Genomic DNA, 20,118 nt, shown 5'->3' with positions numbered 1-20,118 from the left:
AATTATGTCAATAATAAAAAAATTTTTTAAATACAAGAAATACCTAAAATTGATAAAAAGTTGCGACATTTTTTACAATTAGATTCATTTACAATGTTTATATTATACATATATGTTAAGTGTTAATTGTCTTAACACAATATTCGATAAATAGATCAACTTATTTGTACTTACACGTCGTCGGGCTCTCTGCTGATGTATTTTTCATACTGAGTGCCCCCGATGTCCTCCGGGAAGATTTCCTCGCAAAATGTGATGATGTTCTTGATAAGCTCGTTGACCTGATTCTGATATTGGACCTGATCCTTGTCTTCCGGAACGGGCACCAAGGTTGGGCCAAAGCAGATAGCCAAGTTGTACGGATCCATCATGTTCTCGTCCGAGAATTCCGACAGGCTGTTTAAACATAGACCAGGCAATTTTAAATCTAGCACAACTTTACACGTGAATTTTTCACAAAGCGATAATACTCACTGGTTGAGAAAGGCAAAAAGATATCGCATGACGATTACAACTGGCCGTGGCAGACTCGCTATCATCTCCTTCATTTTGTTAACAAAGTCCTGTTTCGATTCGAGTTGCGCCAACTCCATCAGATGCTCAAAATAGATGATAGGAAAGAGGGGCTCGCGCAACTCCCTCAGATAGAGCTTTAACACCCCGGCGACACTATTGATGTCCGAAGCATCAGTAACATCCGCAAGTGGATCCTCGCCACGCTCGAACCATTCGCGGAAATTGTTGATCTCTACCTGCGAGCCCGACACACGGAAGATACCCTGATGGTGCAAGCCATATAGATTAATCACGCGGATGCAACTCTTCATGATCAGCGGTATCTCCTGATTCGTGCTCTCCAGATACTCCTCGAGCGAACCGCCAAACAGCTTCGGTTGACCGTTCATCTGCAGACGACCGATTCGTTTGCGGCGTGCTTGCTTCTGCTTTGTCGTGGAAATCGACGGGTTCGGGCTAGCATTTGAGCCATCCAGCAGGCTCTGTCGAATATATTCCTGTTTCGCGTCTAACCTGGCTATTCTCGATGTCCCAAGAAGATACTCCCTAAATTTCTACATCAACATGAAGGATAACATGATTTTTGTGAATCGCATTTTTTCTGTCATGTCGAAGACGATTCTTGTAACTGGCAGAATTTACCAGAATGTTTATTGTATCAGTTACTTTATGTTGCATAACATGAGCGATTGTCGTTCTGAATGCACCCAATTTATCATTTTATATTTATTATATTATTATACTACACAAAATGTTAAAGCGTCACTTAAAATTAACGCTAAAAAAACCAAATTCAAAGTTACGTATTTTCGCGAAAAATTATTGTAGAGCAATGTTTAAAAACGCGTTAAAAAAAAAGAAAAAGATGTGTAACTTTGAATTTTTGTTCTTTCCTAGTTCTAATTTTAAGTAGTGTTTTAATTTTGTTGAATAGTATATTATGCATTATTATATTTTTGTATGTTAATGTTTTTTTTAAAGCAGAATGTAAAGTCTAATTCTGCATGCCAATAATTCTGTCAGTCTTTATATATATAGTGTCTACAGATAAAAGAAATTGAATAATAATATCATACGCGCGTTCAATGGTTTAATTTCTTTTTTGAAAATTCTATAATATAGATGAAAAACCGCATTTTTATTTCGAAAGATAATTTCTATTTGTCCTATCGCGTTTCCTTTATCTTTCGAATGTTAATGCGATGTTCAATATTTTGACCGCACACGATCGTGCGTCTTCCTAAACTCACCGTGAGGTAGAATTCTTCAGTCTCTTGTCTGTCAGCTCGTAACTTGATTTGCAGCGTCTCCGGCGGCCTGGACGTAGATACGGCGTTCTCGCCGAAATATCTCGAGCAATCATAATCTTTAGCGGTCAACATTTCAAGCAGGCTCGCTTCCGCCGTCTCCAAAGTCTTCCACACTTCCTCTGACTCAGTTCGCAACGACGTCACCCTCTGTTGTAGTTGCTGCAGTCGTTGCTCCATTTCAGAGTGCAGCATCTTTTGTAATTCGGGTTCGGGCGTCTATCGGGAAGAAACAGATTGATGAATCGCAACCGACAATGGCTATGAAAAAATTTCGAAAAATCAGAATATTTTCCATAATTTTTAAAATTCATTCTCTTTCTCGTGCTTTCGTAATTGTATTATTAACTATTATATCATTAAAATTAGGAATGCATCGAATCGTAAAATTACCGGATATCGGTTATCGGATATCCGAGAAGTACGTGACACCGAATATCCTATATCCAGTCGAACATCCGGTAGGGCAATTATCCGGCCGAATTTTGGATATTTTCTCGGATATCTGATACAAATTCCCCAAAATTAAAAAAAAAGCAGGGAAAAATAAAAGCGGTAATAATTTATCCAAGGTCGAGTGAGTGTTCAACCCCTTGGATAGTATGAAATGTCACATCCTCCGTCAGCAAATCTCGGAACACTTAAAAAGTGTAAACTATGAATAACTATATTAAGGAATACATTTGCATACATCACGTACTATCAATCACTGTTCGTACACTTTGATGAATTCAAATCATATTTCACAAACTCGGGATATCATGTCATCAGTCTTTCTAAAACCTGGCTAAAACCGGCTATTTCCAGCCACATGATCTCTCTAGGGGGCTATTATCTGTTCCGTTATAACCGGATCGGCGTAGACGGGCGGCGATATTACATAATGCGCTCTTCGCTGTAAATTTGTTATTCTAATCCTATTTTTAACTATATGTGTATTTGTAATTCATTACCACTTACTCTGTTTATTCCTTATTTTTGTATGTCGAATCTTGTGCGACAAAAATTTTTTATATATACAATTTACATTCTCTCTCTCTCTCTCTCTCTCTCTCTCTCCTCTCACTCTCACTCACTCATATTCACACTCTTTTGTCCATATTCATGGTCGGATCTTATATTTAAGGCTTCCTTAAATTTATCTTTAGATGCTCAGTAGCCAATAAAATAATTCGTAAAGCGTCTGAAGATAAGAAAGCCTTAAATATATAAGGCATGACTATAAATACAGGCATTTGTACACTATCGGTTTGCTTTTTCTTTTATCACATATTACTTATTGTAATAATTTTTTGTAGAAGTTTAAGCGCTTGAGAGGACTTTGTCCAAGAGCACTAAATAAATATTGATTTCTCCCCCCCCCCCTCTCTCTCTCTCTCTCTTTCCGTCTGTCTCATTCTTTTTCATACCTCATCTCCACGCTGTCCTTGGAATTCAAACTTTTTGGGAATCATGAAGGCCGCGTGATGAGATTCCATAAATCTCTGCTTATCCGCTCGAGAGTCGAGTGCGCCGACAAACGCAGCTAATTGTTCGGCGCCAGATTGCAGGGAACGCTGCCTACCCTCTTCCGCGCTACAGTGCATCAACAGTGCCCTTGCTATGCAATTGTGGAATCCAAAATCCATGCACTAAGGGTGAAAACAAATACATATTTAATCTTTATTTATCTCTTAATCCAACATAAATTACATTAATGATTAAAAGTAGAAGTTCTTTTTGAGTTTAGGATTTCAGTCTCAATAGAGGCCCAGTATCAAGAAACGTAGAAGTTAGACAATAAATTGAATCTAACTTCTTCAAAGTTTTTAGATCTTCTTTATGATCATTTTTACGTTTTGCTATTTTATCTTTCCCAGTTATTTTTGTATTTTCTATTAGATAAATCACTGGATAATGATTTGTTAAATGACAGAGTATAATTCAGTCCGAACGATTTATATATCGTCACGTTATTTCATGTGTCAATACAATAAGATTTTTCAAGCCTGTTGATTGACTGTAGGACAGAGAGATCCGAGAACCTCTTTGTCCTACAGCCAATCAATAGGCTCGAAAAGCTTGTCGTACAGCAAAAAACAGATGAACGTGATATTAGTCTTACGATGTGACGAGTGTATATTAGTGCACCGATTATAGAGATTGATGAAAACGTGGCCATTGGTCGCGGGATCAATAGAGTGCACGTGCGAACCCGAGCATGGATGAATAACTTACGTCAATGAGATCGGACAAGTCATCGACGAAATACTTGTGTATCGTCGTGTTTGAAGCCTCCAGGCATAGGATGTACTCGTTTCTCGCTTTGAGCGCCTTTAGTTTCGCCTCCTGATACTTGCTCTTCCTCTGAAAAGGAAATATTTCGAATTAAAGATGATAATGTGTCTTACTGTGGAGAGCGACTGTGGAGAAACTAAGGCAAGCCTAATTAATTTCATTAATCGACGGCGCCGACTAGCGTATTAATTGACTCCGCTTATTCCTCGGAATAAACTTTCTTGTCTCGCTTTTCTCCCCAAGGATTGTTCACGTTATCGCTGCTCATATTATTACAATTAAGATCTTCGTTCTGCCAATAAATAATATCACTCAAGTAGCTTTCATGCGTCTTGTGCTTTCAATGGTACTTCATCCAAGTTTATTTTTCTTAGACTTGAACTTAATAGCTTGCACAGCTTTCGTAATTTATACGACTGTTTAACCCAATCGAATATATACCTACGCTGAATACTTTTACTCTCATGGAAATGTTTCTCATTCTTCTTATTTTAAATATTACATTCATGTTTTTAGCATTATGTTATACCGTGATTTAGCAGCGCCAAGTGTTTACTTCTTTAACTTTTTGTGATAACACTTGAATGGACAACGTAATTATAGATTGTATTCTTTATTTTATTTAACTTGGCACCAATTGTTGATATCAAATCTTTTATACGAATGATACACATCGTTAGAGTTAATATTATTTATTTAATTCGGTGATGGGATTTAACTTGGCGTCAATTGTTGATATCAAATCTTTTTTATGAATGATACATATCATTAGAGTTAAATAAATAACAAAGACAGTATCACTTGGGTTTTATTGTTTAATTTGATAGAATTTAACTTAGTTAGTTAAGATTGTAGCGTTTGGGTTTTAATTTTTCATTTGGTACATTAGAATTTAAATTTTTTTCGAGGAATAATAATTTTTAACAGAGAATTAAAGCTGCCATTACTTGGGTTGCAATAAGAAGATCTTCAATAAGAATAAAGAATATCCGTGAAGAAAAATTAAAACTACTATTAATTGGGTTGGACACTTAGGTTTTATTCGTCGTCATTAACCAGAGACGATCGCCCGCTCCGTTCGTCGTGCACATTTTCGCATCCTTCATTGAAAAATCGTACCCATCTCCGTACCATTGAATCACTCATCGCATGTTCTCCATACATTTCGCAAATTTGACGGTGAATTTCAGCTGCATTAATGTTCCTCGCATTTAAGAAATGGATCATATACCGTATTTCACTGCAAGCGGCGGGCGTCGCGATTTGTGTTTAAACATTACAAACACACATTACAATCCGTATGCACTGAACCAATAATTGAAAATTGCGTCAATTCCTTGCCAACGAATCAATAAACTCGGCATGCATGCGTACCATCGCGACCGCACCACCGCGACGGCAAAATTTAAAAACGGAACTTACTTTCTGGATAGCCTTCGTAATAAGCTAGCAGAGAGAGTCACAGTTTGCTTGGAAATAACAAATAATATAAAATTGTTTTTGCTAATGCAAATTAGTACAAATTCAATCATATTGATATCTGTTATTATTTTTCTTTTTTCTTTTTTAATTGATTCTGCAAACTTAATATTAAGCTAGCAGCGCCACGATTTTTTTCGAAAGGGTACACAGTACAAAATCATCATTAATGGTACAATTTAGTACAAAATATGCAAGTACTAAATATTCCGATAGTTCCGATTTGATTTGGATCTCTGTTAGCTTTATAGAGCTTTTTTGGGGCATAAGTTATTTTAGAAATCCTCCTAATAAATATAAAACTAATAGGATTTGAAGTAATCAATGCTATTGTCACACTCTTCGTCAGCGACAGCTAAATGTATATTTTAATTACCTTTACTGTTCAGTGGTACAAACTGGTCAACTCTTGTCAGCTTGAGTTGTAGGATAGTTATAACAATTAAGAGTTTGTATAATTTGCTGAGATATTTGACTCCTTTTTCTAAAGTCTAATTTGGAACTTATAATAGAAAGTTGAACTTATGAGCATCTACGGAAAAGGCTATACCATTCAAATGCCCGTACTAAAACTAAAACTATCGATCGTACAAGATAAAAGTCAATTGCGGACTAATTATTCGCTCCTTATAATACTAAAGTGGCAACAATTCCCTTGCGCGGGATTCTCCATGCATAACTTTTTATTCAGGAATATCTTTAAAAAATGGTAGAAGAAAATTTTTGCCCATGCGAAATCGAATCTAAAATCAATATATTATGATGTCGGCTCGCGGCGGCACCATTTGACAAAATATAAGTCGTTGTTACATGATTTTAATCGCTTGAGGCTTCCTCTGACTCTTGCTTTTGAAATAATTTAATCGTTAATTTAGAGAAAATTAATTTAAAAAGAAGCATCGTAATCATGTTAGACAAAGACAGGATTTAAATTTAAAAAAAAATCAAATTCTAAAAATTTCCTTCAGTCGTAACTATAAAATTTCATGAAAATCCCTCATTTTCAAAGATAAAAAAGAAACTCTCTGAAATATTTAAATTTTTTTAGGTTTCTTAGATATTACGTAAATTTAATAAACAAGATTTATACTCTTTTAAAATGCAAGTGGTGACGATCGAGTTCAACGACTATGCCAACGAGGAGTCAATGTTACACGTGTTGTTGGTTTCTTTCTTTCTTGCTCTCTTTTTTGTCTCCTAGCCCCGCGCTTGGTCTCCTACACTTCTCTCACGTCTCTCAAGTATCCCTTTCGCATCGCATCAAGACCGCTTTGTCTTATCGCACTTATGTATAACTGCTCGAGGGGGACTGCTATTTATTTTTCCATCGAGTTATATGCGCTCGACAAAAAAGCCCACTGACAAGACGATCCTAAATTCTCGGTCGGCGTTTGCTCAAATTGGAAAGAGATAGGGAAAAAAAGAAAAAAACACGAAGAGAGAGATACAGATTTCCTATGTCTCATTTCCTATGTCACAGATTTCAGATGTCTCTCTTTCGATTCACTCCGCAAATGATTTCGGGTGTAAGAAAGCTGTAGAAATGCTTTGTATCCCCAGGGATCTTTAACACATGCGAAGAAAACGGTGAAACATATGGCCCCGTAAAATATGCGTAGACACAAACGCATTTATCACGGAGCAGAAATATGGACGGACAAATGCCTTCCTAACATTTTTACTCAAATCTTTCGACGTATAAATACGCTTGCCTGCTAAAAAAAAAAAGATTAACAATGAGTCAGAATGTTTATTTAAATCTTACTTAAAAAATTCACTGCAGAAACAAAATTCTCCAGATTTTCCAGGTATCTTTATATCCCAGGGGCGCTATTCTGTAACTGTTTTACACACCTATATCGACATTTGTTGGTGTCGTTGTGCAGATATTTTATATGGTGAAAAAGCTGCGCAACAATACCGACAACTCTCGGTAGTCGTGTAAAACAGTTACAGAATATAGGCCCAGGTAAAAATATAGAAAAATTCTTAATGCAATTTTTAAATAAATTGAAATAAAAGCAACACGATAAATTATTATACACAAAGTTAATAGAAGACATAAGACTACATCTATTCTTTTCTACAATTGGAACAGCGAAATCTATAAAATAGTAAAGAGAAGGTTTGCTTTAGTATAATGTTAAATGAGCTATTCTCTTCTACCGTGTGTATTGTCTTCTATGATTATCTTGAGCTTTTTAATAAAAATTTGTAAACACGAGAATGTACGTGAATGTACACGGATGTGTGTACTTATTGCTAACTAATTATCAATATTTTGCATTGTTAAGAAAAATAATCGAAGAATAAATAAATTTTTATTTAGAAAAAAAATAATTTTTAAAAATACAATTTCAAAAATTTTCCTGAATATCAATAAAATGACTAACTTTGAAACATTGAACCTTCTCAGTCTCGCAAAGTATACTTGAAAGTTTTAATAAGAAAATTTTGTAATATGAAGAATCTCGAAGTTAAAAAAGTTTTGCGCAAACAATTTACAAGAAATTAATCAAGAATTAATCTCATAATTTCATACTTGCAGGAATTATTTTGGGAATATTACAAAGGACCCTGCACAAATCGTATGGACAAATGGTTTCAGTCGAATTGGCTAAATTTTTAATATGTGTAGTTCTCGTCATTTTTAACGTCTCAATGCACACAAGTTGATCCTATGAGCCGTTTCCATGTTATAGGCCTTAGAAGGTCCAATTATAACATGTAAAACTATAGGCTTTTCGACAGCATATATGACTCCCACGGTTCACTCTCGTGGAATTTAATGATTCCAAATCCTCTCTGGTGTGTGTGTGTGTGTGTGTGTACACTCGATACGCGTGCGCTGTGTATGTGTGTGATTATACATGTACATAGTAAAGATGATGAACTCGTTATCTTTACTATATTTTATTTTTTTATTTTATTATATTTTATATATTATTTTACGTATTATTTTTTATATCCATGTATAATTATACACATACACATGCACAGGCGCAGGAGTGAACCGTGGAGCCACAAATACTGTCGAAAAAGCTATACTTTTACATATTATAATACAGGACCTTCTAGGGCCTATAACATATAGCACGGAATCGGCTCATCGAGTTAAGCTATGCTCATTGAAACTTGCTTCGTTCAAAATGACAAGAAATATTGCATGTCAACAATTCAGCCAATTTGACTGAAACCATATAATTTGTACGGAATTCTTTATTAATTCGAATGGATAACGCGCGAAAAATTTTCGAAAATTTTTCTTTTTTGTCTTTTCATTCTAATACGACCATTATTTGCACGCCATTCTTGTTACACAAATTCGAATTGCGATTCTAAAAACGAGTTTTCAAAGAACCGAAAGAACAAAAATATAGCGCTCAAGATTCGAGGTGGTTATTCGTTCAATTCCACGAACGAGATAGTCGGTGGACAAAAAGCGGAACAATTGTTGAGACTGATGATGACGCAGATGCCTAATTCGGACATCCTGCGGCTGGCCTGGATATCGTCTATCCAACGACGCGACGTATTGCGACGTATTCGTTCGCGTTTCAATCTTCCGCCTAAATGTTTCCGTCGATCCACACTTTAAGTATCGAGTGTTTCGTACAACAGATATTTCTGTTTGACGATACGTATGAAACAGCATCGGCGAGAATCAAATATTTATATTGACGCGAAAAGCGCAGTGATAATATTATAATAATTCTTATATCACTGTTGACAAAAAAATAATCATTTAAAAATTCTCACAAATTACGGATTTTCTGCTGGAAACGACGAATTGTCGAAATTAAATAAGATTCATTCATTGGAAAGTATAAATATCTTGATTAGCAATGTTCTTTAACTATGTCTACAGACTAACAATGTGTCTTCAACAATGTCTGCAGCAAAATTATTAATTCTAACTTTCCGGAAGAGCTATCCCGGGGCATATTTACGAATCATCATACAATGGCAAGCATGTATCGAAGCATACTTCCCGTTGTGACTTGGCGAACAGTTGGTAATGACAGGCGTAATGACTGATAACGATAAAGACGCACGTCGAATCCGCATCGATATATTCATCGTTGTTATGAAAAGTGTTCGCCGGCAATCGTCGTGATAAATCGTTGCGTCTTTGGCATAAAATCACCGTTAAATCTTTCATCAGAATCAACAACCGTTTCGCTGCATCAGATGCCAGTCTTACCAGATGATTGGCGAAGGAAGTAAGAGGAAAAGTAGCGCGCGGCAAGATGATCGTCAACAAATAATTTCTCGATCGACTGCGTCTCATAACACGTTGCTGCGGTCGTCATATCTCGGTGCCAAAATCTAAAGAACGCAGGCAAAATCGCAATATGCCAGATTTATCCACGGCCAGTGGATACGCTGGCTCCCGGAAGAGGCTGGATAAATCGCGTACGATCGAGGGCAATATCTACACGTCACCACGACCGTATGAAAAATACGTGCATGTTGAATTAAAAAATGTAAATATTTTCATTATTTTAAATACCACTTGCGTGAAATTTTTATTTAGAATTGTTGGATTGTGTTGGTCAAATTTTGTTGAGCTCATGATTGAGGAGCTCAAATATACTCGGATTTTACTCCTCTTGACAGTTTTAATAAAACTCGCTACGAATGTGAGATATATATTATTAAGCGGCCCTTTATTTTTCAACTCACGTTTAGTCTGCTCTATCTGCCCACGGGAAATTATGCGGTCATTGTCGGACACTCTCTGTAGATACATATGTCCATTAACTTCAAAATTATAAATGAGACATTACAAAAACCGATTGTGTCAACTCTGAATGATCTGAAGCAGAAATTCCAAGAGATCTTCATTCATGAATAATTGAGAGGAAAGTATAAATCACAGATTTCCTAAAATTTCAAAAATTAATATTTTTTGCTCCGTTAATTCTCTGTAATCATATTTTTGCTCCCTCCATCTGCAATTTGAATATTTTTTTATCTAGATCAAGTTTTTAAAGATTTTCAAAAATGTTGAAAAATTCAGGATTATTTTTCCATATTTCTATTTTACATTACTAAATGGATATTACAAGATCGTTACAAAATATTACAAGATATTTTAGAAGAGGGATTTCATTCTCCTTTATTTCGGAAAAATTTGAGTGTATGTCTTATGCTAAAGAAACCCAGACTACAGACAGAGGATTAAAAATTTCTTTGCGTAAAATCGATAATTTTTTACTTCAAACTGATGTATTGTAATTTTAAAATTAATGAACATACTATATCAAATTTGACCTCTGTCAAGCTAGCAAGACCAAATGAGCAGAATCGAAAAAAACTTTTTCAACTATTTAGTGCTTATTTTGTGTGCTATAATTTGTACTTCAAAGAACAATTTTGTACTACATGCCATTTAGAAGAAATGCGTGACGCTGCTAGCTTAACATCAAACTAGGAGGACTATAAGAAAAAAAAGGGAGGGGGGGGGGGGGGGGGAGTAAAAGATATAAATCGCATCGATTTTGTGCTAATTTGTGCTACAAAAAATAACTTTGCAGATTTAAAAAAAATACATTTATCCTGCAGATAAAATAAAATACAAGAAAGAACTTAAAATGCTATGTACAATTTTCCTTCACCGCGCAAGATTCAATTTGTTAAGACAGTTCGACGCAAATGGTTGGAGCGACTAGATAGAAGAACTTAAACCGCTTCCATTTTCGCGAAGATTAAGCGTCGATATGAGTATTATACTCTTACTGAAAAACGAGCTCTACGAGCTTCTATTTTATACAAACCTACCTTGTTAACTTCCTTCTCGATGAGCTTGTATTTCTTGCTGCGTGCAAGTTTCTCACGACTGTCCGCGTTCGCCACCTCGAGTTTGTTGCGTTGTTGCTCAGCGACGCGGAGCTTCGTCTCCGCCTGTCTGGACTCAGCCTGATAGGCTTGGTAAGTCTTCATTGTCGTGTGTAGCTCGTGCAATACTCGAAGTATCTCCTCGTGCGTCTCATAGCCGATCTCGCGACACTGCGGTAACAGATATCAAAAAGATGTAATTGTGATTAAAAACATACAGAGTGTATGATCTCTTCACAACATGAATTTAATTGGAATTAAATGCAACATTTCTTTTTTCGAAAGAATTTACGATTGTACAAAAACATGTGTAAATAAATTTACGAGACATAGAGAGTGATTCTTAAGTATTTTAAAGATATAAATAAAGAAGACTATATTCGGTCAAAGCGAATTTTGATGTGCCTGATAACATTTTTGTGTGAATTTTTACAATTCCTAGTTTAAGCACACTACAGGCCACGCATAAAATAAATAATTAATCGGCGTTTGCTTGCTTGAACTGGAAACCGTAAAAATTCACACAAAAATATTATCAAGCACCAAGACTTACTTTAACTGAATATGAATACACAGGCCTTGTTTTGATTTATTTGTATTAAACATTTCTTTCTGATCAATTTTCACTTATTAATGTTTATTCTGCAAGATTGTAAGAGATGATTTCACACATATAATTACATAAACACATATATTAATATTTACACCTTAAACAAATTATATACACGTGAAAAAGTTGTGCTTACAACATTCTGTTTTTATTAAGCAACATTTTTATCGATTATTTATTTTATCTGTTATTATTTTCACTGTTATAAACAAAAATTTTTTAAATAATAATAAATCTAAATTTTTTTTGTATTATATAAGTACTTTAAGTGCGAGAACTCCCGTGCAATGAAAAAATCTAGGTTAGAAGTTTCATTTCTCCACTCCGCGACATTCCTATAAGTACTTTAAGTGTTAAAAATAACTTGTGCAAAAAAAGTTTCATTGAGATTCGCCAATTAGTTTATAACAAATAAATATTTCGTTTACTTACTGGACAACTAATGTCTGCAATATCTCAATGTGACTTTACATAAATATTTCTGAATTCATAAAGTACGTATATTAAAAAATTGAGATGCTTATCATTATTTTACAATACATTTCCATATATTACTATTAGAGTGTAAATTAAAAAAACATTACTTTTTATTGAAATAACTTTTAATCCAGATGGTAAACTGTCTTTAATTTTTTTGTATTACTTTTAAATACAATTTAGAATAATCTGTAATTTTTTCAAGTAATTCTTAGCATATTGCCTTTACCTTACACAAGCTCGTTAATGTTATAACAGTGTTTACAGTACTATCTACATATGCCTGCCCGAACAGCTACTGAATAGCGCTGACAGTGAGCTCCTTAAACACACCTATAACCATATGAAAATCTTGAATTAATGTAAGCCGTAAGGAATCACCTCTTAAATCTTTTAGAATACTTAAGGATTACTTTATGTAAGAAGAGTGCAGTAAAAAAAGGTTTGAGAATATAATTGCAAAAGTAAAAATGAATATGCGTATAATTGTAAGAGAACGTGAGAGGCAACGTCGAGAATTTCGTCATAATAGAATTAGCATTCGTTTTTGTTTCTAGCACCCGGCATATCGATGCCATCGAGTTGTAACGAAAGGTCGCGATGTGGATGGTCCGACGCGGCTACGGCGGAATGGAGACATTTGAAGTAATTAATTCGACGAGACAATAGAGCAATCGAACTTCTCAAAGTTAGGCGCGCGGTGATGCAATTGCGCGATCCCGACTTAAATCAGCTACTGATACGGGCGGCGGCATCGTGTACCGCGTGGCGTATGACACTCACACGCTTGTAAATTCGCTGCACGTCCTCCATCACCTGATTGAGACGGCCCACGAGGTGGGTGCTGTAGACCTCAGACAGGGCGGCATGGTCCCTGCTGAGGGACTTGGTCTCGTTTACGAGCTGCTGCCAGCAGGCGTAGCTGGAGAATAGGGGCCATTGTTCCCGCCTGCAGAAAACGATAGATAAGAGGCGATATGGAATCGACGGCGGACGTACATGTTCTGCACGCGTGTATATCGACGTAATTACATTGGCAATTAAATTGACTGCGCTAACGAGCCGATAAACCGTCGCGTTCGCGTTGTCTTGCGAATGACTATATCGTTCCGTCCTTACATTTTCAATGTTTGCATACGTAATAGCGATCGTTCCACTTGCTCGTTCATGCAGCTCAAATGCGCTATATACAGTGCACACACGCACCCACGCACCCACGCACGCACACATATCCTTAGATTGAAGATATTTAAAATAATATTTATATTAAATAAGCAAATTGCCTAAAATCACCCTACTTTATAAATCTAAGATTATTTTGACATTATATGTATAATCTCTGGTCACATTATTAGACACATTATATTTTTTTAATCATTAATTGATTTTTAAAGAACATATTTGTCTTGTGTTATAAATCTATTTATCAGTGTTGTACTTAATCGATTGAGATCTAAAGAAAATAGTCGTAAAGGAAAAGTTGTATATAAAATGAATGCATTTTAACTTACAACATTCATGAAAACATATAAATCTGTACATATAAACAACTGTAGAAACGATACTAAGGAAAGCGCACATTATTTATTCTGTTTCTATTATAGAAATTTTGTTTTGTTTGTTATCTGTCATAGTAAACTTCAATTTACACATTGCATAACATTAGTATAAAAATTGGACATAAAATATTAAAAAGATTTCGTCGGAGCGTAGTCAAATTTGCGCGAGTCGCATTTTCGAGGTTGAATAACTTCTTAATTACCGATCCGATCGTTTCTTACCATAACAATTTCTTGTAGAATTCTTAGAGTACTATCTAGAACTGTCGTCAAAACTACTACAGCTCTAAAAAAAACATAAGTGTATGTTATATTTACTAAGAATATTGAAATAATAAGTTAATAGCATTAATATTTAGTTATATAGTTGTATAATAATTTCAAATAAAATCGAACAATTATTTTATACTCCATTTTCAATTTAGCGATTTTTATCTTCCTGTTTTATCCAAATTGATATTCTAACAATAAGTAAAGCAAAAAGCTTTAAAATACAAGAAAAACGCCTAAATATTACAATTTATTAATTTTTATATGTATATATCAATTTAATTATTTAATAAAAAATACTATAAACTAACGGCATGCAAAAATTAAATAAAACTTTTAAAAAGCATGAATATTATTATAAATTGTAATGATGAAATCTGTAATTAACAAACTATAGTCCCGATTTACGCGAAATTCAAGTAAATTAAGTCCCAACGAAATAATTTTTTAAAGTTCCAGTAATTCTCTCTCTCTCTCTCTCTCTCTCTCTCTCTGATGATAGTTCTAGATAATACTCTAAGAGCACTGCAAGAAACTATAATAAATATAGAAAACGATCCGGTTAATAATTAAGAAATTATTTGACGTCAAAGATTTACCACTGCTAATGATTTTTTGTAACTCTGAATGGCGATTTTTTAAATAATTATAGAAATTTGATATTTGTTATTTACCGGGCACTTTAGAATTCATCGAAAGAAATCAGATATTCTATTCATTCAGGTTTGATATTAATTTTTTAACAATTTTATTTTTTTAAAGAAGTAAATAATTTTTTTATATCAGAAATTCTAGTATTTGTTAAGAGGCATCAAGCTATTCGGTGCTAATGTTGGGTGTGAAGTTAGAACGCCCATTTTTCGCAGTCTATTTTTATTGTTTTAATCAACGGAATTCTCTCCAAAAATTATTTTAGAGAAACTCTTTTTTTTTTGTTCTAAATAATCTAGAATTCTTAAAAGAACTACGATTTTGAAACCTAAAGGTGTCAATTTCATACACCCATTTCAAAGCTGAAAAAGATTTTGGGCGTGATTTGTAGAATTGGATATGTGAAGTTTTCCAGAAAATAAGTTTGAATGTTTTTAATCATTAAAATTTTGTAATATATTGTGTTGTAGGGATCAGCGGGAAAATTAACGGAGCCTATTGAGATTTGAAGAACTCGTCGAGATCTCTCGTTTTCTCAAACCTAGCACTCAGTGTGCTACGCCAACGATACTCCACTGACTCTTGTCATACTTATTCCGGTCGCCTATGTATATTTTTAAATAGCCGGTTTTCTTTATTTTCCTACACTTTTAATTTTGAAATGCATTTTTGGTGTAATATAACTGACTTTGGAAGAAATAAAAAATATTGTTTTAAAAGTATGTTTTCATTCTTTTTCTGCAAGCAATTAAAAAATTGCAATTTTTTTTAGTTGCGTCGTTATTGCAACAAATGAACGATATGTATCATTTTGTTTTACAAAAATAAATAAATATTTGATGTAGAATAAAATCGTGTTTTTATATGTAATTGAGAATGTCCAAACAAAAAAGAAAACCTTATTTTATGTATGTAAATACTAAATATAAATATAGCTGTCATTCTATTTTTATTTAAAAATAAAAATAGTTATCATTTCGACACAAGATGAATGTAACGAAAAATCTACGCATTTAATAATATGGCCAAAAATTGTGGAATAAATTATTTTGAAATTATTTTGACATTACAAACAGATTTCCTACATCTGTTTTGTAATATAACAGTATGCATAATTCTTTGATGTGTATATAGTAAGTTACACAAGCACATAGAAGATAATTTTATAAACATTTACGGACAATATTTTTAAAACTACAAGTAGGCCAGCTGAAAAGAGGTTATCCGGTTATCGACCATAAAACTTACTTTACGATAATTATATTTCTTGGGAAAGGGTAAACAAATATGACGACGTAATCCCGGATGCGCCTTCGCAACGGAGAGAACTATCGATTCGCAATATCTCCTGGAGCGAAATGAGGGAAATGTGCAAGTGGGAAACGAGAGTGTGTCGTCGTGGTTACGGATTACATTTTACCCGTGTATAACCATGTACAGCGCGAGAGGCATCCCTTTTGTGGACGTTGAATACGCTGCATAAAAGGGGCGCCCCGCGTTCAGGGTTGAATGACGAGAAGGAACTGGGGCATGTCGTAAATGCGGGAACGGTGCCAGCAGATGTGCACGCGCGTGTAGGACGCGAAAAAATGAGAAGCCATCTACTTTTCCGTCGTCCATCCGTCTGTCTGTCCGTCGCAAAAGTGGAACGCGGAAAATATCAATTGCACAGTATACAAGAAATATAAATCGTCATGAGAGAGATACGCGCAGAGGAATTCATAAATCTCTATTAAAACCATACGCTCTCTTATTCATTAATTAATACTTTTCTGATACTATAACGTAACAATGAAATGCAGCCTTGACCACAAGTATCAAACATCCCCACAAATTGACTTACATGGTTTATATTTAACATACAAAAAATTTTTTTAACAGTTTTAGCGAAAAAAATATTTATTTCTACAAACATGTTAATTTTAATAGTTTTAATTTGATTTAGTTTTATTACCATTTTTTTCCCCCCAAGAAGATGCAATAAATTGAAGGCACTTAATATTTACGACCAAGCCTGTGGCTTTAAACTCTTCGTCATATCGACGATTTTATATGCGATTTTATATGCTACAAGAATCTTCTCCAAATTAAATAAGAACCCGTAATTAGAGTTTAATTTTCTTACAATGATATAGTGTTTAAGGAAAAATATTTGCGATACATAAAATTGTTTTCATATTATGGAATGTCTCTCCAAACAAGACAGCACAAAGGACAAAATCCAATACAATCATATATTGAAAAAAGTCATACTTTAATTATCTGTATTTATACAAGGATGCGTTATACATAAAAATTAGTTGATTATAATTTTTAACAGCATTAAATGAAACGCAGTTTATGTATCACACGTTTATTTTATCGGCGTCATTATAATGTCATAATCCGATATAAATTATATTGATTGAAATAATAGTCTGTACCTTTAATAATTATGCAAGAGGATGCGTTATAACTTTTAACAGCGTTAAGTAAGACGCAGTCTACGTGCAGTATCACACGTATATTTTACTAAATACTAATGACACTACTTCACTCTTTATGTTCAACTGCCCCGCGACTCTTTAAGTTTATCGAATCTGTTTAGACCTGTTCGCTAATTGTATGTGCTATACACTGGTGCCACAGTGCTCGGTATTATGGCCACCTTAAGTCTTGTTTCCGAAAGTGACAATCCTTAAAGTCAGTGATCATATATACGAGTATGGGGTGCGTTTCTGTTTTCACGCTCACACGCTGTAAACTTTCATCACTTCATTCTTGCTTTCTATCAAGCATTAAACAAAGACAAATGATGCTTACGAGCGCTGTGAGCCAAAAACGCGGAACGCACTGAAACTGCACCGCGCCGGGTGGACAGCGAGCGGGTAGCGAATCGCACGCGTATACAAGGACTGCGCACGCAGCTGCTAAAGAATGAACGCCGTATCGCGAACGTAAATCACAGTCCATTTCTTATATAATAGCGAAATCAGTCGCACTAATGCATATTAAAGCTGTTGTACACTTAATAATAAATATTTTTAATTATACGTATATAACTATTACACTTTATCCGAGGGACGTTCTGGGGATATCCTCTGGATATAACCAAGGGATGTTTGTAGGATATCCTACAGACTATTCGTCCTAGTGCTGCTATTTAGTTTTAAAAATAATATGGATTTCTATCTTCCGCAAACATTAATGAATACAATATTAACTCTTAAGAAGAAGAAATACAATTTCTCGGAATTAAGTATACAATAAAATGTTTGAGATCATTGTTGATTTTAGTGTAGGAACAGTTTTGCAATAGGTATACATAAGGTATCTAGATCGATCTCCGCGCCAATTTATCATACATTTCATGACTGTAAATGTATAATCATACATGATCAAGATTTATATCTCAAATATATAATCGCAAGCTCAATCAAAATTTACGTGATATAATCGCGAAACAATTCGCGTTGCGCAATGTGTAATGTAATTGCAAATGTAAGCGCAAATGTATCTAATGTTATACGCGTCGTCGTTTCATTGCATCGTGCAACACGTGGTACACGAGCCTGAATTACAATTAATTGACGCATGCGTAACATTAATTATTTAATGTTGTAATCTACAGTAGAATTATTTTTCCTTTTCGTCATTTTCCTTTATATCCAGTTAACAAACGTCTACGTTGTAATTTAGTTCTATCGCATTTTTAGTAAAAAAAAAAAGGGAGATATAAACTATTTAAAATTATTATTAATCATTTCAACTTTTCTCCTAAGCTGGTAATTTTCTTACAATAAAAATGTCAATTATAAATAATAATAGATTATTTTGACGCACTATAAATACAAATTTACGCATAATCTTACACATTTGCGCCGATGTTTCTAAGATGGTGAAATTGTATGTTTTAGCCGAATTTTTCTGTGACTTATGCATTCCTTCTCATCAAATGTTTTTTTTTATAATGAAAAATGTAAAAAAGTATACGTATAATAAAATATAGAATTGATAGACATGATATACTTATCGTACTTTTGTTTCTGCTCCTTATGCCTCAACTGTATGCTCCTAGCCATCTTGTCGAGAGACTTGCTGTAGTCTAGTTCCAGTTCCGCCCTTTTGCGAAAGAAATCCTGGAGCTCGACCACAAGGGCGACTTGTGCCTCCATTCTTACGTCGAGACATCTCAATTGCTCGTTCAGCTGTAACCGTATATCTGCAAGCAGAGAAAAAACAAAACCTCGTCAGTGCTCGTATATTCTGATCATGATCACGCTTTTCGGGTGTCTTGAGGTACACGCTCGAAGACCCTTAACATAATCCCCGGAAATTAATCGCCATCGAGCTTACGAGTCTTCTGGTAGATAAATTTTGGTCTTCTCAAAGTTAAAACTGATATCGGGCTGTTAATACTTCGAAGATCATAAATTTCCGGAGATTAAAAGGAAAGGACTTCCGCGCGAGTTTTTATAGTTTTCAGGATCGTTTTCGAAACCAATACCCACAAAAGAAATACTATTAAAGACGACCGGCACTGAGCAAATTTTCGTGTCTATCAATGGGGTTCGGAAGGGGGAGGGGAAGGTCCAGGGATAATTAAAGAACGATATTTTTTTTATCGACAATTAATAAAAATTTGAAATTATTAACATGAATATTTGGACGATACACATTATTAAATTCATAATTTTTTATTAAATGCTGCATAAATAAGTAAGCGTACTTTTAATGCAATAACAGGGAGTTTTTGCAATAACGTTTATCCAAATACGATGAACGCTAAGGTCAGGTTATATTCTTCTTAACAACTAAATAAGAAAAGGATAACGTGACTTTAACGTTCACCGTATATAAGGTCTAAGTAATTACTTAATGTAGTTAAGTCGCTATTATATTTCGTTATAAATTAATAATATACAAATATTATTGCTGTAACTATATTTTTATAGTGCTGAGAGTACCATAATAGTTGCTATTATTCTATAAAACTAATTACAGATATTATAATTTCAAATTATACCAAATTTATAGTTGCTACAATTATTCGTTCTCTCTCTCTCTACATATAGTGTAGTTCTACTAGTGAAAAAAAAACAAAATAATTATTTTCACGATATAGTTGCATGCAGAGCTCCTATTTGCAAGA

The 20,118-nt window shown here is 34.3% G+C and overlaps 1 protein-coding gene across 1 annotated transcript in view; it reads right to left on the bottom strand.

The window, feature by feature from the left end:
- Positions 1 to 20,118, bottom strand: part of LOC108767665 (SLIT-ROBO Rho GTPase-activating protein 1) — a 65,095-nt gene that overhangs the window by 8,944 nt on the left and 36,033 nt on the right. The window contains 8 exon segments of the mRNA XM_018517644.1: positions 175 to 396; positions 475 to 1,070; positions 1,767 to 2,042; positions 3,233 to 3,454; positions 4,041 to 4,169; positions 11,364 to 11,591; positions 13,291 to 13,456; positions 19,005 to 19,188. Coding sequence (XP_018373146.1) covers positions 175 to 396; positions 475 to 1,070; positions 1,767 to 2,042; positions 3,233 to 3,454; positions 4,041 to 4,169; positions 11,364 to 11,591; positions 13,291 to 13,456; positions 19,005 to 19,188 — 2,023 coding nt within the window.

Source organism: Trachymyrmex cornetzi, unplaced genomic scaffold (assembly GCF_001594075.2).
Source record: "Trachymyrmex cornetzi isolate Tcor2-1 unplaced genomic scaffold, Tcor1.1 scaffold121, whole genome shotgun sequence".
In the NCBI taxonomy this organism is placed as follows: Eukaryota; Metazoa; Arthropoda; class Insecta; order Hymenoptera; family Formicidae; genus Trachymyrmex; species Trachymyrmex cornetzi.
This window is presented reverse-complemented; position numbering and strand designations above follow the sequence as displayed.